General features: G+C 29.5%; 1 protein-coding gene across 1 annotated transcript in view; it reads left to right on the top strand.

Annotated features, from left to right (window-relative positions):
* Window positions 1–6521: 6521 nt before the first annotated feature.
* LOC129958623 (homeobox protein DBX1-like) overlaps window positions 6522–25238 on the top strand; it is a 59860-nt gene continuing 41143 nt past the window's right edge. The window contains exon 1 of the mRNA XM_056071221.1: window positions 6522–6904. Within this exon, the coding sequence (XP_055927196.1) occupies window positions 6649–6904 (256 nt within the window). The 5' untranslated portion in view covers window positions 6522–6648. The remainder of the gene's footprint in view (window positions 6905–25238) is intronic.

Here is a 25238-nt window from a genome sequence, read left to right as displayed (position 1 = left end):
TCCAAAAATCCTTGTTTCCTGTTTCTGTATTCTTTCGCTGAAATTCAAGTATTCGTGAATTTATTTTTAATTTACTGGTGATTTCAACGTGTATAATTAGTTTAAAACTTCAAATGTCTATTGAGTATAACTTCAAAACACGATGTTAGCAGACAAATTCAAGCTGAATATTGTGGTCGAGAAATAAATTACTCCTCGAAATTATTATAATATCTCCTTAACAATCAAGGATATTCTTGTTAAAGAGTAAACCATTTTTTTTAATGTGTTTTCATTTATTCTTTTGTAGATATACTTCCATGTTCAAATAGCGTGGGAAACAATTAAAACAAATTAATTGAGAAATAATGAATTTAAATTTCTTTCTATGCAGAAACAATAGAAAAGCTAGGTGATACATTCTTCCTTATTTTAATCCACACGAAATCTCTTTTCTCAGCACTTACGCCACATCTCATTTTTCCACGCTATAACTTTAAGAAAATGCTAATAAAAATAAATATTTTACTCATTCCGTTAGTAAGCTATAAAACGTTGGATCTAATAAGCCGGTGCTCACAAAGTGTCTGAAAAGAAATGTCCCTAAAACGCGAGCCGTTACCGGAGTAGGAATAATAAAAACCAATCTGGATTTTAATTCCGAAATAAGAGGGTTGTTCTCCAGGGCTGCGGTTGCAGTCTTCTTGACTACAACCGAATGTAACCCCTTCTGTGGCAGAAACAGTGAGCGTCATTAAAGACGGCATAGATTACTGCCGAGCTCGAAGCGTTATTATTCACCGTTATTACAAGCGGTAGCAGCCGGCTTGGTCGTGGCAGGGACCGCACTCCCCCTATTCATCAGGGGAGACCCTGTCAGCACCAGCTGGCGCCGCCCCTACCCGTGCAGCGAGGGGCGAGAATACAAATACAGCCCCATCCTACAAAAGAATCCCTGCCAGTTAACACTGAGTCAGTTGGAATGGACGATTGCTGATGGACTCACTTAAATGTTCCTAATGGACGCCTCTTGGCTCAGGTGAGATAGCTGTCGCAGCGGGAATCGTCATTTATCGGTTGACGGTGGACGTATAATTCGATAACATATGACACCAGAAAATGCCTTATTGAAAGTGGGATAATAGATACACCATGTCGTATTAGTGTGTTGTTATTTGAATCGTATGCATCATAGAATCGTGTTTCTAACTGTCGGTGCCATTTAATCATTCTAATTCGTTTTCAATCATTTTATTTATAATAATTCCTATAATTTAATTTATTCATCTTCAACTATGTTTGGGATTTAAATTTTAATTTTTTATAGACTCACTTGGATGAACTTAAATGTTTTTAATGAATGCCTTTGGCTCCAGTGAGGTAACAGTCGAGCGAAAATAATCAATTATCATTTCTGGGGGATAGGTTTATGCTGTATGAGGCAAAATAGATAAATAAAAGGATTACAATGTTTAGATTAGTAAAATGAACTGCAAAGTTGTTTTCTCTGCCTGTATAATTCTAATTAACGCTATAAAAGCCAACTAAACATCTTTTTACGAATATATGAAATCGATATTGCTGGAAAGATTAAAAAGTTGTGTGTGTGGGAGAGGGGGGTATAACACACACACACACACACAAAATCCTGACGCTGGTGTGGCATGTATGTTTGTTAAGTACCGGTTATGATACCTCAACATTTGTTCTCAATTCAGAAATAGTTTGAACCAGAATACACCAAACATACTCTGAGTAGATTTTAAATCATAGAATATTAATCTAACAGGTCAAAAAAAGGTAATTTTTCCTCAAAAAAGTAATATTTTCCCAAAATATTATTGCTTCTCCCTTAAGTTTTAAATTGGAAAAAAGGGGCAGAAAAGCATATATTCTAAGAATCAGTGATAATAATCAACTGAACGATAACTTATTAAATATGACATTCCAAAATTTTCCAGAGGTGAAATTTTAGTTATTAATTCACTTCTGAATATAATTTATCCATTTCCGATTCAATAAATATTTATTTTATAAGCAATTGATTTTTTGTAAAATAGAACTGAATTATTTTGCATTTACATGAATAAATTCAAAAATTAACGAAATTATAGGAATATTTTCTAAATTAATTCATCCTCATTATAAATAATATTCTCTTTATATATTAATAAAAAAGAAATAGGCAAATACAGTTACAGAATTTTGATTTTGATTTGCACTTATCCTCGTTTAATATAACTTTAAAAATTCGTGTTTATTTTTTTAGTTAGTTTAATTCCTTTTTTATGAAGTAAGTAACAGAATTTTACAAGAATTTCCACTATTTTCTATCACCTTAGTTTCATTTGTCATTTAAAAAAAGAAACGAAAAAAAAAAAAAAAAAAAAGAAAGAAAGAAAGAAAGAAACCATTTAGATTCATGGTCTAAACCGTGACTTCAATTGATCAAATTACGTGACTCGACCTAAAATAGCACATGTGTTGCTTCAAAATGGGAATAAATATTATTAAACTCTTCTACATCTATGGTCCCAATTCAAAATTGCAGCACAGTTTCTTTATAAAACATGTTTTTCAGAAATTCTTGAATTTCTTAACAATAAAATATATCTTTATATTCATCATCCACAGAATTAAGCAAATATCCAATATATCTGAAGAAACCGTGAAAAAATTGGCAATCTCTTGCACACAAACGGCATAGAGATGGATTGCGGGTTCGGTTCTTTTCTAGTTTCGGCCCAATACACGCATACAATCTTGACTGAACAAATGACTAGAGAATGAATACTGGATAAGTGATTAGCTGTGTGAAGCACATTGATAGTAGTTAACATATACACCCTGTTGTGCTAGAAAAATAATTAGCAACCGTTTTTCTCAAAGAGTAATCTGTCAACATAGAGTTAGTGTGCTCTACATATTAATAAATGTATGTTAACATCATGCAATTGATATCATGCTATGCTATCAAAGTACCTCAAGCCCTTAATTATTTCTCCCATTAGCGTTATAACGAGAAGCAAGGATGCTAGTATCAGCAGGCTTTCATGGAAACAAAAATGTTAGTGCGCTAATGTCAGCTTTTGAAGAAAAATGTGATGAAGGGGCGAAAAATTAATACATGTCCCTGATGCCGTTTAAGTTTTCAAGGTCATTGATGACAATAAGGAGCGAAAAGTCTAACATGCCCCGGGTGGTAATTTTCCTCGCAACATCTATGGCTTCTTTGATATTTGAGGTGCTAATAACTTGTCCGATTAAAAATAGATGGGTGCACCATCATCCTAAAAAGAGCAATGAAAAGGAAAGTAATCAGTCCATGTTTATTATTGATACAACTACTATTATTCTAAACAGATATAGTTAAAATAACGGAAATCGAACAAAATACATACGAAGACAATTGTTTAGAGAAATCATGTGTGGAGAAATTGGTCTTAAACAAAATATAGTACCTCTGGCAGAAGTATGATATTACTGTTAAATTATTGATTATAATTTTACTTAAAATAAAAAAAGTTATTAAAGAGTTGAATGTGTACTCTATATTTTTGATGCGCTTTAAACAAATAATTTAAGTGAAAATGGTAATTTCTTATTTAAATATTATTTTCAAAGTTATTTACAACAGCTTCAAGAAATATTATTCTTTCTGTATTTTATCAAGGGATCGCGGTGATTTAGTATTAAATTCCCGCTTTCGGCACTTCAGTATTGCAGATTTGACACCTGATTCTATCAAAGACCTGCCTTGCATGCTGAATATAAAAGTCAAACATTCTCCAGGTTTCTTAGCGAAAGATCCTGGATAATCCTCTTATTTAAACTTTTCAAGTCTTGAAATCTACCTGGTAAAAGCATTGGGTTCTTTCCAGTTTCTTTTGTCCGATAACTTTAGAGTCATTCAGAATTTTAGACGTTTGATTATAAATTTTCTGATCAGTTATACTGAAACTCAATTTGGCGAGGAGAAGTGGTAGGCTAGTGGCCGTCCTCATCGTCTGAACCTGGTTGAAAATTATTAAGCCTGTCCCAAAAATAGCTTCTGTGCTGTTTCTAAATGGGACATTAATATAACTAGTCTGAATCAAAGTAATGATCAGATGCATCATGAAATTTTTTGTCTCGTGTTCAAATATTTATTTAAGTAAACTGAATCACATATTTAATTTTTGTAAAATAAATATGTGATTTAGTTTTCCTTTAAATATGACTGTTAATTTCTTTAGTAATGGATTTTCAATTATAACCCCTTATAATGTCCAATTATTGCATGTGATTGATATGATAAGTGAAACTGGACTACGCTGCTACAATCTTTTCATTTACAAGATGTGCAATTAATTCCAAAACTGAATTTTAGTTGCGCGTTTGACTTACTCCAGTGAGCTTGAACTGATTCCACTGTAAAGAAAAAAGATTCTCAATTCCGGAAATTCCAACATACAGCTTATATTTAATGCCATTTATAGCTTAGATATTTCGGTTCCAAAACATAGATACTAAAAACATTTTCGGATAAATCAGTTTTTTATTTTGATGATCACCTTTTTCATTTTATTTCTTTTCATGTAGTATTATTTTGAAATTTTATTGTTTTTTCATATAGCTCTTATTTTATAATATTATGCTCTACCACATATTCAAAAAAAAAAAAAAAAAAAAAATGAAAAAAATAAATAAATAAAAAAGAGAGAGAGAGAGAGAGAGAGACAACTCATCTGGAAAATTCAGATTAGTATTCACTCACTATGAAGCTCAAAATGAAGTAAAATTCAGCGAATAAAGTACATTTAGACAACTTTGGGAGATGTTTGAGATTATAAGCTCAATGCGTATTCGCTAAATAATACCATATCGAGAACCAAAAAGTTTCTTAAGGCATTTGTCTATCAAAGTTTTGAACGCATATTTCTTACAATCGAATACACAAGGAAAAGGAAAAAACAACTATTTTAAAAATTTTTTCCTTTAATGCTAGTTCAAATACGAATTAAAAGTTTTAATGATAATTTAGTAATAAGGATTTAAAAAATGAAAAAAATTATAAATCTATGTTTAATAAAAATGAACATTACAATATAAAACAGGCAAACCAACAGATATGCTTGAATAATTAATTGAAAATAAACAAATCTTGGCATAAGCATAGATTAATTTTGGGGAATTTTTTATGATCCCCCCCCCTTTTGTTTATTTCGAGTACTTTGTGCATGCATTTGCCAGGACAAGCAATACTTACTGTTAATGAGCTGGTAAAAGAGAATAAAGTGATTCATTCATTGATCCCCAAAAATGTACCCACCACCAATGAATACCAAATGGTAGAAAGAGAGCATCAAATTAGCCATGGTACTTTTATAACTTCGAAAGGGGAAATACTCTTATAGTTGAGAGCAAATCTCTAATTCAGCATAATGAAGTAGCTCTCTTAGCTTACTAAAATCAAGAAACTGATTTAAGCAAAAGAATTTTCACTATAAATGGCATGGCTAAAAATGATTTATTATATACATAAAATGCAATGGTTTAGTTAAAATATCATATAGCAAATAATTTGGGTAGCATTCATATAATTTAAATGCAGTTATTTAAGCTCGTTGCTTTACAGGGAATGGGCATTCTTTAAAATATGCAATCATATGCAATACAAAAATCAGTTTGATTCCTTTTTTTTAAAGTAAGGAAACAAAAGTAATTAAAATAATTGATTTTGCTGTACAAGGGGCAAAAATGGCAAATAATAAAAGTGCTAGCAAATAAAATTTGCCAACTCTTTTAAATTCGAAAATTTTTTACAAAATGAAGAGATCTGTCTTTTCAGAAAAATCCTAATTAATAATAATTCCTTTAATCCAAACTAATAATAATTTCTCTAATCCTAATTAATAATAATTTCTTGTCAAAAAATTCCTTAATAAAACTGAGTGATTTTTAACTGCTTCGACCTAACTGAAGGATTTTCAAAAAGAAGCATACATAGACATTAATCGTGAAAAATTAATCTGTATTTTCAAGATATTTTTATAAAGATGGATTCTAATTGAAGAGAGATGTTTATTTACGAAAACGCCCCGCAACATTCATCCCACTCATTAATGAAATTTAGAGATATTCTTTTCTAGTCACATCATTTTACAAAATATATCGGTGAATTTAATTCCTTACTTTTTCATTCATTCTTTCGTCTCCTCAGTTATCTATGAACGATCCGAAACCAAAATTCTCTTTATTGTGTGGAAAAGAAACCTCTCGATTTGACGCCGCGCGGAGATTTATTTTCTCTCACCGATTCCCGTGGAAATATTCTGCCGAATAAATTCCAAGAATTTTTTCCTTTTTTTTTTTTTTCAGTAGCCGGATTTGCGAGTGCCCCACGTATGATTTATTCATTCATTCGACCGCGCATCCTCCTCCACCCTTTTTCCCGTTCGGAAGATGGAGAGCAAGCGGATTCGTCCGCCCTCAACCAATCAGAGGCGAGTCTAACTCAAAGAGCCGATGGAGGAAAGCATGCGTTCCATTGGGTTTCGGCTCCTATTACCGGGCGCGCATACTTACGAAACACCCAATCTATGCCTTGTGCAAGTAACCGCGGAACCGGCCGCTTTAAATACCGAGAGTTCCTTCCGCGGACAAGTGTCCGACTTGATCCATTGGCCGATGGTGGCAGGAACGATGCAGACCTCACCTTTCCTTCCGGCCAGCCCAACGGGCAGGGGTAGCAAGGATTTCTACGTCGACAACCTCCTGAGGAATCGGACATTGGCCAGACCAGTGCCTCTGTCACCTACCTTCCTTAAAACGTCGGGCACAGATGATGTCACAAAAAGGTCCGACTTGAAATTTGGTGTCAATGCCATTCTCGCTTTAGACAGTAGGGAGAAAATCAGTCCTCCGAGGGATCTACACAACCCGAGTAAGTTCACAATTTATCTCTGCTTCTTCATTTTGAGTGATCATAGGATTTTATTTATTTAAGAATGCTTGGTTCTTTCAATTATCCTATTATATTATCGCTTATTTCCCATGGCCTCGTCATTCAAATTCAGGAAAGGATCACTGATGTTTTAACACATGAATATCCTTTTAATAATACTCAAAGAATAATCCATATTTCGAGCACTTCCTGCAAATGCACCAGCTTACATGACTTTTTCTGGTGCTTATTGATATTTTGTCACCCTATCTACTTCGTATTATTTCTACATTTCGTAGATTTATAATGCAACGCATAATCTATTAAATCGCTCTGGATAGCACTGAAACTCACACAGACTTACCTTCAAATAAATTGCTAAATAATATGTTTCTGAATGTGTTATCACCCTTGGAATATTTTCCAAACTTCAACTGAGAACTTATCTGATATATGCAGCTTCATTACAATTGCTCTCGGATTCTTTGCGTCATCTAATTTCGTTTCAAAAATGTTTATGAAAATAAGTAATTTTTAATTTGAAGTAAATTTTTGTTAGTTTTAAAATAAGATTCCTCATTCGATCAAAAATGAGTTTTATGTTATCATTTTATTCGAAAAGACTTTTTCTCTTTCGGATGTATATTCACGCCAGAAAAATAAGCGATAATTAAAATAATACTGGATAATTCTTATTTATTTTTGTTGTTATTGTGCCTAAATGCGCCACTCTACCAAAAAAACATTCCTATACAAGAAAAATTTTGAGCTGTACCCGTCACAGTTTCTCACATACTTTTAGACCCACCTAGGTTATAAACTTCATATGACGTATCTGTTTGTCGAAGAATCCCCTGTGCTGGTCTCCCTTTTTGTTTGGTATCCGCACGTTCTAATGTAAAAATGACTTGTGTCTGTATACCTTCTCCATCTTATAGTTTGTCCCATAATTTTAGAACTCCCTGTATTATACAGAAAGAAAATTGAATTAATGCGTTTGTTAAAATAAATCATTGAGATAATTCAAAGGTTAACTTTGTTAATTATTTTTACTTACTGTTTCTGAAAAATATGACAGGAGCATGAATTTTCAAAATTTGCATGAGCTTAAAGCTTTTATGGGAACTCCATCAAAGATCCCAAGCAGTAGTTTGAAAACTTTTAATTTAATAGTAAAGAGTTTTTACAATTAATTAAAAATAAGCCGACGACATTTTCTTATGTGACGGTTTAAGATTATCATTTAACAAGTAATTAATAATACTGTAAAATTACTGATAAGTATCGAATGATAATTGTTTATTGTTATTAAAATTATAATCTGTTCAAATGATCTGCGGTATTTTTGTAATGAAAATGAAACAACTCATTATCTTCTTCAATTGCTAACACTTGGACCTCAGAAGTCCAATTTTTAAGACAATGCTGATACAGGAAATATTCCATCTACAATCGGCGAAAATGAAATGGGTAAATACATAGTCATCAGAATTAAAAAAAGTTTAAGCTTTTCTTTAATCCGAAAATAGCAGATTTTGTTTTTGCTCATAGTAAAATAATGAAGCTTAATTTAATTTCTTTTGAAGTAAAAATCAATGCTAAAACAATTTCATCAAAATTTACAGAAATAATAAAATTATTTTGTTTATTCCCGCAAAATAATTAGAAGAATGATTTGTGTCATTATGGCTCATATGACTTCAGTCTCAATATTTCTACATTTTGAAAAGTTTTAAGTGCTTAAAAATACTAATATTCACTATATTAATATATATCAAGAACGGCTAATATCCTCAATTACTAATTACTTAAATGTCAATCCAGGAAAAGATGAAGCTGAAATTTCTTTCAGGCCTTTATATATATATATATATATATGGAAATTTCTATAATAAATTATTGCTTAACTTAAAATATTTGTGGAACTGGCTCTTTTATGCGATGAAGAATCGAATTTGCAATCCTTTCTTCAAAAAATTTCGGTTTTTCTTTTCTTTCAAATGTACCTAAATTTAGAATTTTTTCTATTTTGCATAACCTATTAAAATTACATGAAGAATTTTACAGATACTATTAGCATCTCTATCTTCAGACCTTCCGACAGAAACTCCATTTAAAGGATTTACCAATTTACGGCTTAAGACAAAAATTTCAAAATATTGATTTTTGAATTCTGTTTTTAATTTTAGACTGTTTATAGTTTTCCTTTTATTCTGTTATATATTTTTTCCTTATAGACTATTATATTATTCCTTTTAGACTGTTATATATATATTTTCTCTTATAGACTGTTGTAATATTCCTTTTAGATGTTATATACTTTTTCCTTTTAGACTGTTTCAAAATTTACAAACTTTCTTAAACGAATAAAAAATTATTTGTAACTATACATTTTTTAATTTCAATATAATGATACATTTTAAACTTATGTTTGAAAATGTATGTTTTAAACTTTAACTTGAAAACTTATGTTTTCAAGTTAAGTTTTAATAATTTCACTGCGATTAGTAAAGCTATTTATTTTTTACATTTTTGCTTTGAAGAAGGATTTTTTTTTAGCTCAGAGATTTGAACGAATTAGCTAAGTTCAAATTTTAATTTTTAAAAATTGTTTTAATTTAACATTTATTTATGCAAGTTTACATACTTATATTGAAAAACTTAAAAAAAAAAAAAAAAACTTTAGTGCAGTAATATTGTAATTGTTTCAACATATAGCAAGATCTAAATAATATTAAAAATTATTTAGTCACTTTATTATTTATTTTATTTTATACTTTTACATAATAAAATAGAACTAAATTAACTGAAGAAGCGAACAATAGCAATTAAATACACACATAATTCATGAATTTTGTTCTTATTAAAAATATACTTTAAACTGAAATATTTTTAATAAAAATTAAGTCTAGGCTGTCAAGAATTTATTAGGATTTGATGCAGTTGTTGCTGCATTTAAAAAATCTTCATTTGTCAACTGTTACAATCTGTTTAACTTTTAATTGATATACGAGCTTGAATTCATCATTTTACGCGCTTTAGATAAGCACCTCAATTAAAATACCTGTACGTCTGGTAATTTTTGTAAGTGTAATTAATTTTCAGTTTGACAACTTTTAGAGAAAGAAAATAAAACCCAATCCGAATAATTGCTTATTCAAATAATATTTGGTTCCGTATCTTCATATAAAATATTCTTAAATAAATAAATGATAAAATATTCGTAAATCTCGTAAATTCGTAAGCAATCAGTCAATTTTAATTCCTACTCCACATAACACATTATCAGTGAGTTTTCATTGAAAGTACTCTAACCAAAAAGAGAAGTATTTTTGTATTACTTATTGATAAAGATCACAAAATTAGCCAAATGTATATCTGATTTAGCTAAGCGTTTCTTAAACTTTAGGCAATGTCTCATGTGTTAGCAAAGGAAAATATTGGAGGGCGGGTCTCAAAAATTCTCAAAAGATATTCTTGTGACGGATTCTTTAATATTTATCCTAATAGTTATGAAAAAAAAATCTTTCACGTAGGTTTATTAAACCACTCTCTTAATTATTATTTTTGTTAGTATAACTTAATACATCATTTTCTAATTTAATTACCTGGTTTGGGATGGCAGAAAAATTCTGACAGAAATCAGGTTGCAATCTTTCCCCCATTTAGACAGGACAAGTGGAAAGATTTAAAAATTCCTCGATCTAATCCGGTTTTTCCAGCATCTTTTTTCTCTTAAAATCCTTATTCTGCCATAATTTTCCACAATTGAGAATCGATTCAATTGTCATATACCATTTTTTAGGAATAACTGTACGGATTCCGAAATCTAAGCGAAACAACTTGGGATCTCGTAGGCTTAGTGGGGCATAAAACAATCTCATGTTCAAAAGGAGAGTGGTTTATTGACCGCCAGTTTGGTGGGGGAAGGGTGGCGTTAGAGTATGCCTTTCCTTTCTTTCACTTAAGAGAAAATCGAAAATAAGAACATTGTTTAGATCCTAAAGCATAAAATGTTTAGGCATTTGAACAACATGACTCGCCTAAGAAACACTTCAATTACTGATCAACAAATTCTTGGACTTTCCAATGGAAGTATTTATCCAAGCGTTATTGGAACGTTAAACAATTAATAGTGGTTTAATGACCAACAGTTAAGTGAAGGAACGTTAACATAGGATTCTGGAGGGGCTAAGGTGACAAAAAAAAAATTACTTATTTACTGATTACTTCAATTACTGATCTGTAAATTCTTGGACTTATCAATGTGAGTATTCATCCAAATGTTATCGGGAACGTTAAACAGTTCATACTGGTTTAGTGGCCAACATTTAGGAGAAGGAACGTTAACAGAAGGTTTTGGAGGAGCAAAGCCGGAAAAAAAAATTACTTATTTGGACACTATCTTCATTTCTGTTTCCTAATGCACTACGTATTGATTTAAACTGGTTTTAAATATGTATAGTTTGTACTTCCTTCTCCCTATCCCCCCCTCTTTTATATTATATCAGTGGTTTAAAGAGGATTTCTATCTTAATGCATGCTTGCATTTATTTATTTGGTTCTTGCTCAATTATTTGGTTTAGATTGGCTATACCTAGATTTTGGGTAATTTCACTATTTAATGCTAATATTCCATTCTGGCGACAGAGAAGCCACAAATATAAATAAAATTGTTTAATAGCGACATCATTTAGTTTCTTGAAAAAAAATGCATTATAATCTATGAAATTTTGATTTTATTGAGAAAACTAGAATACATTATGCATCATTTTGGTTCTTCAATCTCGGTGATTCATTTGAATACTTTGAGACAAAACCTTTCCGATGTATGTATCCAATAAATGAATTTAGGCCTAAAATCATTTATTAAAATTTAGGCCTATATTTTAATCAACTAATTATTGCGCTTTCAGACAAATAAGTTGAAAATTTTGCCATCTACTAATGATCTGTGATTTTAGAAATTTATATAATGGAAATTATGTTATATAATTTTACTAATATTCTCCAGTTTGAAAAAAAAAAAGAATAAATAGTGGGGAAAAAACTGGCAGTGTATTCTACTGAGTGATTTACGGAGATCAATACGAAAACGATGGTATATATTCGTTATAGAAAGCTCCTTGAATATTGGTAACTCCTTTGCTTCGATAGGATATAAGAAATAAAAGTAATGGATCGATAATAAAGTGAGCATTTTGAAATTTGAAGCTTAGAACATAGCATTCGAGCAGTTGATAAATGCAAAAATTATCCAGATGGAAAATAGAGGACTTTTCTACGATACTTGCACTGAATTCTCCTTCTTCAAAAGGAAAATTTAAATGTCATCTCATGAAAAATGTATTCTAAAAATTTTCTTTTTCTAGAATCATTCATAATAGAATAGAATCAGCTTTATGCGCTTCAAGACAAATTCATCGCAAGCTTAAAAATTCAAAAAGCGGAAGTTTGTAACATTTAGAAATTTATACACTATATCGAGGCGAATCTCATCTATAATCAAATATAGTTTGGTGTAAATTCATTTAGAGAAATTCGAAATATTCGTTTGATACTTACCAGCTAACTCTTTTAAAATGACAAAATTTGTTAAACTAAAAATTAGACATACGTATAGTATATAGCATTTAAAAATTCAAATATTTACAACATCAGTAAATCATTAGCACAGCTTTAATTTCGAGAATCTGGAATTCATTTTCACTGTGTCATATTTCAGTATAGACTGATTCATTATAGCTCCTACTATTAAGTGGAACTACCCTTGCCAATTTGCTATTGTGTCTGTTGTTGATTTGTAGTATGTATTCGTCACAACATTAAATTAAGGTGTCATTTTGAAACTCGTTATAAATATAAGAAACGGCTATCGTGATTCTGAACCGTGGTCAGTTAACGACGATGACATCTGAGAAGCGCCCTCGTCTGAAACCCGATAGATTTGACATGCACAAGGTGAGAAACTAAGGATTATGCGTTGTGTCTTATTTCACAACTATTTTAATTAATATATAGTATGACAATTTCATGAATGTAATGGAAGATAAATTTAAAATCACAATTCAAATTAAGACAACTATGTACTTCATAAGCAATGGATCAAAAATCGGAAAAAAAAAGAAAGAAAGAAAGAAAGAAAGGCTACAAATCAATTGCCAATGAACTTTTGAAAAACTTGAAAACTTCTGACTTAAAAGGATTTGTGTATGTGGTGACGAAACAGCCAGTTTGACTGATTGACTTTGACTTGGCTTTGAACAAGATAAAAGATTGGCTACAACCCTAAATGCTTATCTTCTTTATTAAGCTTTTCTAATGTTTTTCTCTTCAGAATATTTTCAAACCATGAAAAATAATTTTTTGACTCCAGTTTTTGAGAATAAAGGTGAAATCGAAATGACTAACGATAAATATACGAAAATATAAAATAATACAAACAAATTTTAATACATTTCTTTAGTTAAAAATTACTTAAGTAATTATTTTTTATTCAAATACTAAAGAATGCGAGGAGAAGAAACAAAGAAAATTTGAACCTCTAGCCCAAAACTTTATGGCTTGATATCGTTTGAAATTATCATTTATTTTATCATCAGTGATTTTTCTAGGACAGCTTTCACCGTCATTTTTACAACTTCATAAAATTACACAAAATGTGGGTACTCTCATTAAATTTGAAATAAAAAATGAGCAATCAAGTATTGAAAGTCAAATATCTTTGAATTGTATATTTATTAATTTTTTGATTTAATATTTTGAAACCCGACTCCAAAATGAAACGTACTACAGAGCATTTCATAGTGGATGAATAGTAAAAAAAAACTATTTCATCAGGGTTGTGTAGTAAATTTTGAAAAATTATTAAAACTAAAGGAAATATTACGCGGAAATAAATATTCATATAACTGAAAACTAATTTTCATGAATTTTAAAGCAATGTAAAAATGGATTTTGTGGGATATTATGCTCCAAAGTACTGAGGAAAAGCGTTACAATTTTGATTAGCAATTAATTATAATCATAAAAAGCCCTTTCTTCATATCTTAAACAATCTCCCCCCCCCCCTAAATTTGTTACTCAAGAAATAACTAATAGTTGATTAATTTACAGATAATGTTCAGCTGAAAACTTGATCATGTTAAAAAAAGAGCTCAAAATGCTCACACCCACGTAATTCATCTACAGTTTAAAAACTCTAAATCTGGAAAATTTGTATTCAAGAGTGGGCCTATTCAAGTAAATTTTCTGGACGAATTCACATTTCTTTTATGCAGACCATATCGTTGTATATATATATGCAAATTATTTATTTTTTCATAGCTCTATTGGGTCAAGAAAGCTGCAATAAAATTTAGTTATTTACTACACATTGAAAATTTGATTTTACCTAATTTTTTTCCTAGTGCCTCAGATTAGTTTCATTAGGCCAATCGAAAAATCTATGTAGCCATGAATTGTTTACAATTCATTCTTTATTCTCTATTCATTAGATTATTGATTTGATTGATCGAAATTATTTTTATCCAGTTTCTTTTAACAAAACGTTGATTGAATAATGATTTTTTGATAAATTCATAAAGATAATTGATATTGCCTCCTTTTTAATGTAGATTCTTCTACAAATTTCCCCTTTTTTGGGGGGGGGGCTGGGGATAACACATAAAACTAATTTTACACGGTTTTATTTAGTTTAATTTCCATTATATTTATCATGTTGGAATTTTGAAACTGATTTTTCGATGACTTTTTGATGCAACACACTTCTGAAATTTTTTGTAGTTGTGTGTTACCGAGGAAAGTGTGATATTTTAATATTTCCAAGTTCAGTAATAAGGTATTTGATTAACTTTACTAATTTCCAATTCCAAATAACAGATATCAACTGGTTGGGAATTTGAAGGGGGGGGGAGTAGATTATGACATTGCACGAAAATTATATAAAAAAAAGGAAATTTATTAAATACTAAAGGAGCTAATAATTGTAGATAAATATATAAGTTTGTTTTAAAAACACTCTTCTATAATTTTTTTAAAAAAATCCATTCTTGTTGTTGAAACAATAATTGTAAAATCGCGAAGCGTGTATAAATACTACAAAAAAATATGAATAGAAAAAATTATTCAAGCCAAATGAAAATTAAAATATTTGTCAATAAATATAATTAAAAGGACAATTTATTTGGAATATTTCTATTTGTGCTCCATACTATATTCGCGTAGCTCAACGTAGAACAGATTGTAGAGACCTATATGAAAACCAGAAAATTATTCCACAGGTGATAAATGGAAATACATTGTGACCATGAGTTTCCCTTGAGCACTAAAGAAAATGAAGAGAGAAAAAAAATGTACAAACCTGGTTTTGACAACGCAAAAAAAGCTTCTGTAAAGGATTTATGATTATCAAAGTCTTTGCCCATAAATGGAAATTAAAAATAAGAAGAGTGGGAAATAACGTTAAAATCGACTTAATGTACTATCAAGAGAAAATTTTATGTAATATATTTACAGAAGAAATTTCATTTTCTTTATTCCAATAACTTTCAAATTATATCACTTCATCAAGACAAAGCTACTATTTCGGAAAGCATTATTGCATTCAATGAAAATATGAATACTGATACTAGCATTGTATATATATACTTTTCAACATACTCTTGCAGAATTTCCTGATGTTTCATATATGGACAATTCTGCCTTTGTTGTGTTAAAAAAGAGCCCTTTCTAAGCGCAAGTTCACCATGATTGATGGACTCAAGAAAATAGTAAAAGGGGAATGGATATCAATACTCTTGGGAATTTTACGAAAATTTCTTCTATCATAAAAATCCCGATGCAGACTTATAATCCAGAAAAAACGCTCTGTAATACGATTTTTATTTTACTCTCCGGAGTTTTGATAAAAACTATTTTCTACATCTTATTATAATAATAAAAGAATATTTTTTAAAAGAAAATTCATTATTAGTGAGTAGTTTTTATTAGAAAAGATTGTTGGTTTATGTATTAGAAAGTGAGATATGTTGCTCTTGCCTTCCCGTTTATGATTTTAACATTTTGATTCTTGAAAGATCTTACAATAGTTATGTAACCAGAATTTTTCTAGAGTTACATTTATTTACTTTTATTTCATCAGGTTTCTTTCAGGCTGTAAAATTTTTTCCGATTTCAGAATCAGCTCCTTAACCCTTTAAAAGGCCATTTTTTTCTAGTCATATTATGACAAAATATTTTTAGGCTTGAAATTAGAATAAGAAAAGGGATTCATTTAGCTTATTAGATAAATTTAATTTGATTAATTAATTAATTTGGTTAATTAATAATTAAGTAACAAATCAAGACATATCATTTTGTCTGAGATAAAGAACTGAAGCATCTAAGTTTCTGACTTACTAAAAAAATTTGTCAGAACTTATGCCAACCTTCATAAATTCATACAAAGATTGATAAATTTGGTGGGAAGCATACTTCCCATGAACTGGAAAGGGTTTACTATTCGCTTCGTTGGAACTTAACCTCTCTTCATACGTTTAGAATGCGTAAAGATAAAATCATAAAAATAGGCTACATACTCAATAATAAAAAAGTTGATAACTCACTAACGAAAAACGCTACTGGCCTAATCTGTATTACAGAAGTTTTATCCATATGGGGCATGAAGCTCCCTGGAAGCGATGATGCCATGTATATATGGAAAACAAATCCAGGAAAAAAGCTAATCATTTAATCCAAACTCAGAAATGGTATGCTCTGGTTATAAGATACATAATATTTCTTTTAAAAGCAGCTAATGACTTATAAGAAACAGCAAATGCATTTTTATATCAATTATCAGAGACGTGGTGAAGGGGGTGGGATCGTGGAGTTCAAACCCTCTTCTTCATAGTTTCCTAAGTTGGCATTTCAGTCAAACCAGTCGATAAATTTTGAAACAATTACTGAACGAAATATTTTATTTCGAACATCGACGTCATTTTTATAAATCAAAACAAAAAGGTACATCGATAAGAATGTGTTTTTCTTTTTAATCGCAATGTGGAAAAAGAAAAGAGCTTGAAATTTTTCAAGTCGATATTTTTAATAAATATTTATCGACATATAGTTGAAACGCCGTTGTTCGGTACTATGGTATTTGATTCCGCTTTATGGAGAAGAGAACACTCACATTCAAAATCTACTTTTCATTAACCGATTCAAAATATGTTATTTCTCTGTTTATGAGCAAGCAACTGATTTTGATGTTTTAAATATCTATCAACTCATTGATACACCCAGAATTACTCTGAATAAAATCATAAAAATCATAATTTTGAAATTACAAGTTTTGGGTTATTTCTAAATAACAGCTAGAAAAATAACTATGATAAATGCATACTTCTTATAACTAGAGCGTAATGCTTGTTTTTTATAAGGGCTCTATTCATTTGTCAACTTATATGTAACCGTATATTAAACAATAAGAAAATATTGCGATTCATTTGAATGAAAAGAATTCATTACTAACATCACATCGATTCCTTGCTTTGATAGCACAATTAGTAAGTGTAATTTCCGAGACAGAAAGTAACTATTCATTTAAAAGAATATAGCCATTCTCTACATCTTATTTTGTATATATATATATATTCTTCTCAAACAATGATTAATGAAACAATTTTATTATATTGCTATTCAGTACAGAGAACTATCTAATTTAGCATCAGATTCGGTAATTTTTACAGCATTTAAAAAATAACTGAAAGTCTGTATTGCGAATTGTGTAAAATATTTTGAATTTATTTTCGATAAGAATAATATTAATATATTTTTGCCCAGAATTAATATTTTAAAGAAAATTTAAGCGTTATGTTAATTTTACTGTTTCATTTGCGAAGAATAGAAATAAGAATTGGTGGTCTAAATTTTCGACTCGATATTTTGTTAAATCTCCTAGATCTAGGCTTCTCTGAGTCCGTAAAAAAAGTCATGATATATGTATATATATGTGTGTGTGTGTGTGTGTGTATTTAACTTGACTTGTTTCACCTTTGTAAGATAATAATTTTGCAATCGATTTGACACTCAGTTTCCGATGTGCTTGAATTTTTTAATTCTAAACATCTATATATTATCAATGACAACGCTTTATTTTAATATTTTTTAAAACATAACTATCCATTAATTGATTGATAACATCAAATTCTGAATCCGTACTGATGGAAAAGATCTATCTGGTAGGAAATTTATGAAAATTAATTTCAAAATTCCATAATATTTATAATACCTAGTATATTATCAATATAATTAAAAATAATTAACAGAAATTTAATGTATAATTAATGAATTTAATGTATAATTATTATGTATGTATTATGTGTTATTAATGTATAATTAATAAAATTAGAAAATAATTAACATAGAAAATTCTATATTTAAGCTCTTTAATAAAAGTGGGTATTTAAAAACTGTTTTTACTAAATTTGTTTGGATTATGTCTGTGGGTCCGTCTGTCCGTCTGAGTCCCCGAAAACTCAAATACCAAATGTTTTAAAGGAACTAATTCCTCATATGCTTTTAACTCAAACTCGAAGAGAAAGGAACATTTATTTATTTGCTATGTATACATTGTATTTTGAATATTTTTTATTATGAAAAAAATATTCATTTCTTTTTATATCTAAAACCAGTTTACTTACACACGAAATACAGATTTCTATGAAATTGAATAAATAGATACAGATATCTAATCTTGCATGAAATATATATAAAAATAATCAAAATTGAAGGCATTCACTGCTTAGAAGCTTCGCATTACTCGAGTTTAAGTTATTCCAATTCAGACGACTGAAAGTGATAATTCACAATTTAATATATTTAATATATTCACTTTTCCTGCTTGATAAATTCAAAAGCATAAAAGCAGTCTTTAATTGCAGCTTGCAACCTGAATGATTAATTTTTGCATTATTTACGTAGGGTAATTTAAATGAAAATCCCTCATTAAAAATACAAAATGTAGTGAGATTAAAAATGTTTGAAATTCATGAATTTCATTTGACTGTGCAGTCATTGAAATCGCGTAATGATTGAAGGAACATTAATCCCAATTGTATAAAGAAGGAATGAAATTGTTTTACATTAATCCGAATAGAGACTAATATTTCGAGAATATCCCCTCGTTCAGATACTTAATTCTTGATTCCCGTCGTGGGTAAACATTAGTGATCCTTTTCTTCACAGTCATTTCCATTTGCATGATCATTAAAGTCATATTCATAAAGCCATTATCATAAATCAGAAACAACTGTGGCTTCCCAAAGACGATTTTTCAAAGTGATTTTCATTCCGATTGGAGTACGATCGTTCTAGCAAATGATCCAAAAACGATAAGCACATTTAAATAATTCTTGTTTATTTTCGAAAAGTTTGTTTCTTGGGGAACAATCGTAAGTGATTTAGTACTTAAGACACCTGATGGGAAAAGAGACGTAGGAATTTATCAGATGTATTAATAAAAATTCAGCGGCTAGCATAAGTTTCATTAATACATTGATTCAATTTTAGGAGAAAACTTTTTAATATCGATTTGAAGTATTTAAATTGATTTCTGTAATAATCTTTCGCCATCTTTACTTGATTAATATTCATTTTCAGTAACAAACAAACGACGCAAATCTATGAATTTCATTGTTTGAAACCGTTTTTCTTAAATTATGGAACAAGACCTCAAAAGGCTCGTGAAAACGCTGACATAACTTTCTTCTATCAAATCGTTCAATAATAAATATCGGAAATTATTGAGGAAGTTATCTGTGTTGAAAACAAATTTAATTAATTTATTTTATGATATTTTTCTTTATCGTGAATTAATACTTCAATTTCCCAATTAGGGACAGCAAAAAAAAAAAAAAAAGTGCCCATAGATGGGACTAGTGAGTAGAAAGATATGGATTAAAATATTTACAAATCTTCTTAATTTGTAGGTCACAAAAACACCACACAAAATTTTTTCAGATTTTTCATTAATTAATGAGCAAAGATTATTAAAAGAATAATCTTGACTTAAAACAATCCATTAAATTTTCTGAATAATATACCAATACCTGAGGCAATTCTTTAGTTTTTGATCAATAACTTGATGTTGTGACAAGATAAGTAGAACAAATATGGATTGCAATTAACAGTATTTAAGAAGGCCTGTGTTGGTGTATAAATTGAGATCATAATATCTTTAGAATGCATTTGTGTTGAGTGAAACTTTCCTTAATGGAATTTGAGAATGATATTATTCGTAGCAGAAGCGTGGCAAGAATTACTCGTACTTTAGCGGATAGTATTTTTGAACGCTTCTATTAAATTTAACTTGTTTTATTTTTGCATAAATGGGATCTTGCAATCCATTTTTCACTCCTTTTTTGATGAGCAAGAACTCTGAAATTTCGCACTCGTGGCACTACCTGGAAGTAAATTTAAGAATAAAAATTAATTAAGCGTCTATAATATTTGTAATAAGGAATAATGATTTTTGTATTCATTAGTATTTCGAATTCGTGGCACCGTTTGAGACTGACATCCTGTCCATCTCTATCCTTTTGCTCTTTCCACCTACGCTACGACACTGCCTCCTAAATGTTTGTTTCCTCTAAATTGATCTAACGGAATGTATCTTTACAACAAGCAAAGAAGAAGTTTGATTTCCACTTTATTTTAAAATATGTAGATATCTATCTTTGGAAAACAATAAAAGGACACTAGATCATTTATTTATGCTTGAAAATATTAGTGTCGTTTATTGGTAGAGGGTAATTTTTTTCTTACTAAATATCAAGTTTTCAAATTACTGACAGTGGTTTCGGATTCCGAAAATAACTTCAAAGATGCATCGCTGCATTATTTTTGAAGGAATTAATGAGGATTATGAGTCATGAAATATATAATTTTAATCAATAAGAAATTCAATTGTTAAATGCATCCCTATATTGCACGGAAATTTAATTTTGGGAAATTTATATTTTTTCCTTTAGAAAATGGTATCTTTTTTTTTTATTACTTTCATTTACTTGTTCAACATTCAAGTTTGAAGTTCAACGGTACTAAAGATGAACATCCCAATTTAAATTCTGTTAAATACTATATCGACAACGTAAATTGGAATTACATTGCTTAAAATTTCTTACCAAACCAATGAGATTACTTTTAAAATTTGATCAAATTTAGTAATCCTCGAATTCTAATACTAAATAATAAATTCGATTGCATGTTAATTACTTAATTTCTGGAATTTCGTTATTTTAAATAAAAATATACTTTCACTTTTGTGAAGAAAATGAAAACTGAGTTAGATAATGAAAGCTGGATGATACTCTAAAGCGCATTCAATGATTATAGATAAAAATATTTCTAAATACATACATATTAACACTTGTTATAAAACTTTTTAAAAAACTAGTTACTTTTCTTCATTTAACTTTCAATGTTCTATTATATATCAAATTTTAGCAAAACTAAAATTTCACTCAGATACAACACGATTGTAATATAATACGACTTATTACATAGTTTTATGCTTTTAGATTCTAAGACTCAAAACATTTTGGCAAAGGAAGTTGATATTTTTTTCAATGAAAAACAAAAACATCAAAAATATGGACACTTCTTATTATATTTTACAGTGACCATACGTATTAAAAGAAAAAAAAATATTGGTGCACAAATCAATTTTATAAGCCTCAATTTCATTTTTCTGAAATACATAGCTATCATATTTTGATATTCAAGTTTGATATTTGTCTCTGAAAGCAGTATATACATTTTTTATGTAATATAATAATTGCATCACTTCCCTAGCTTTTTACACAAATAGCTATTAACTATTTCAAAAATTTTAATAATAGGCGAAACATTTCTTCTCTCGACTTTCATATGTCAAGTAATTTAAACCTAGTTAGTCACACACACACACAGACAAAAAAAAAAAGTAAATGATTATGATACAAGAATTGTGTTTAGAGCAAGAGCTCTATAAATCCGAGTCACCATTAGTGGCGTAGTCGTAACTGAAACAGTGCCGGAACACTCAGACCTTTGTGATAATATTCTGGGGAGGAGGAGGCGGGAGACAGATTGGAGCGAGTGATAAGGGCAGTAAACAAAGGGCCATTACATAATAAAAAATAATAATTACATTTAAAATGTACATAAATAAATATACATTTTAAATACAAAAAATAAAATATTTAGATATTAAAATCATGAAAGAATAAAATGTCAATATTGCAGCAATGCATAGTTTGCAATTGTAACTTTATATTTTATTTTTAATTAAACATAAACATAATACGTACTGTAGTTTAAAATATAATTAAAATGAAAATATAAAGATTTTTAAAAATTCATATTGGTTTTAAATCATTCGGAAATTAAGTAAGTAATGTAAAAATCCCGACAAGTATAAGTATAGCGTGGCTAGACAAACTGATAGTTGAGTATCTACTTTGAGCATAGAGCATTTGCCGAGGAGGAGAAAACGGAGAGCGGGTCACGAAGAAACAATCGGGTTGTAATAAACATGATTGTAGTGAAGTTTGGCTTTATGAGCGGGCGAAACGCAACCAGATATAAAAAAACTTTTATTCAAGACCGTTTCCTAATTTATCAAAATAGACTCATACTATATCACGCAATTCTTACATCATAAGCATCACCTCATCAGGCCAAAGTTATAATATAGAAAATATCATGGGTTTTCAGATTTAAAACACAAAATGTATTTAAATATTTTAATATGAATATTTTACCTTCCCATCTGTCACTGCAGATTCATTATGCAATTTATTATGTATCAAGTCTATTTCTCCTTTAGCTTAAATAATAACATATTGTTAAATTATAAATTTGCCGAATATCGTTTATTATATGCAAATTCTATTTACGGATTTAGGATTTTTTTTTTTCGTTATAAAAAAGGGCAGAGAAAACATTTTTCACAATGCATATAATAAACCTAAAATATTAGAAATTATTTTTCTAGTACAGTCAACATACTTAATTTTTTCATCTGGATTTTAAGAACTAAAAATTTCTATTACATCATAACGCACTTCCTTTATTATAAATTTGAAAGTATTACCCATTATTAAAAAATGAAAAAGAAACTTTTTAGTATTTCTGTGCATTTTTATGGCCTAACATTGTAGTTTCAAAAATAAATTATTCAAGAAATAATTCAGCATAGTACCAGAACTTTCCAGAATCCCTCATTGGATAATTTTTTATAGCTATTCTTATTGTTTTTGCTTACTCGCCAAACCAGCCGTACTTTTGCCTTTTCTCTCTCTCTCTCTTCGTTATTTTTCAGCGAAGTTTTCAGTTTATTACATGTTTTAAACAACTTTCATTTTTTTTATTACTTTAATATGATATTTTGTCCCTCAGTATTATTTTCCGAATTAGAAAAATCTAATTTTCAATACCAACAAGTGTATACTTTAAAGGAGGAATAAACCTTAAAGAAATTACAAATTATGGTAAAAATGATTTTATTCGACATTACTTATAAACAAAAAGAATAATTAATATTTCTATCTTAATATTTTGAAAATTAATACTAAGCAACAATTTTTTTACAAAAATGAGTGACGAAGAACCAATACAGCCTGCAAAAATGAGTGACGAAAAACCAATAGAGCCTGCAAAAATGAGTGTTTCCCTCGAGTACGTCCCGAAAACGTTATGATGTGCATAGTTTCATACTTTTTTTGCACCGAAGCTTGTGAATCTTAATCATATCCGGTAATTGGCAATGTTCGCAGAAGGGGCCGATCCGTCCTAAGCGTGAAAACACAGCTTATGAAATTCAAAGAAAGGATTCATTTGGATGATTTGCAAGTGAGCCACGTTTTGTCCATAACCAATGCTGTAATTACTGTCAGGTTGAAGTGCCTCCTCCGATAATTTAATATGCCGCTCGACCCTCAAGCAGTCATTCATCTTCATTGAAGCAAGCTGATTATGCCTCCGGTGGCTGCTACGCCCTGGGGGCTAAAACTCCTCCACCTGATTGAGACGTTCTACTACAAGATCGGCTTGGCTTCAGGTTTTGGGGAAAGGTTCCGCTTCGAATGGGCGTACAGCTCAAGCGTTTTACATGAAATGCCTGATTTGTGATATATTTCTGTTTCTTTTTCCAAACATTGCATAAATTTTTAATTTGTTTCTTGAGTTAAGTAACCAGATTTTCTGAATTTTAGTCCGTGACGCTTTGGTGTGCCATCTGATCAGCTGGCTAGGAGAAAGTTGTAGCGGGTGTTTATAAATTATATAAAACAATGCAGATAAATGAATTCAGAATCAAATAGGCTTAGTTTTCTTAAACAGAAGCTTAACTTAGCTTACAGCTTATGTCACTTAAATAGAAATGCAGTAGATTCTAAAACGGATGGATGTAGGTTTTTCTTCTTTTGGTTCGTCGAGTGAGTTTTATTTATTTATTTGAATTTGAACCTTAAATTAAGTTATCTAACAATCCGGGGCATTGGCTAAGGAAATAGTGCATAGGAAGTCCGTAATATCCAAAAAATGTTCAAGTAAATAAATGAAGTTTTTTTTTTTAATTCAAAGCAATAAAATAATAAACTGTTTGAAAAATTTTAAAATGTATAATTTTATTGTTAAATAAAAACGTCATATGTAAATTTTTTTCTAAATATTTTGATTGATGAAAATATTCCTACAGGTAAGGTGCATCTGCTATCAAATTGTTGCATTTGATATGTATTATTGTATGTGCCCACAAAATGTCACATGACATAAGTGATACTAGCTAATAGTTGCTGCGTGTGGATCTTTTACATATGACATTGTAACTTAACAGTTTTGATAATTAATATGTTTTGTAATTACTTTTACTTTTATCCACAGTGGCCATTTTAGGGAGTGACCATATTATTTATATTGTAAAGTGAGGAAGGAAATTTATTCTCAAATTATCTTTTGAAAAATTTATTTTAATTATTTTTTTAAATATAAACTATTAGTTGAGAAAAGAAATACAGGGAAATCTGGAGTATTTCATTCAAATCCAAGATACTTTTGAAATGCAAGACAAAGAGTCGAAAGTCAAAATTGTCCTGACTAGTCCTGGACATGTAGTCACTTGAAGAGCAGATATTGGGATCTGAAAATTAACTTTTCCATCCAATTTTAAAGGAAATTAAATTTAATGAATATTTTTAATTCTATAATAGCTATTAATAGCTATAATATATGAGAATAATATTTAGGATGATCTGGGATTTTTAATTAAAATTCGGCACAAATTTAAGGTACTGAGACGAATAGTGAAATTTAG

This window comes from Argiope bruennichi, chromosome X1, assembly GCF_947563725.1.
Source record: "Argiope bruennichi chromosome X1, qqArgBrue1.1, whole genome shotgun sequence".
Lineage (NCBI taxonomy): Eukaryota > Metazoa > Arthropoda > Arachnida > Araneae > Araneidae > Argiope > Argiope bruennichi.
This window is presented reverse-complemented; position numbering and strand designations above follow the sequence as displayed.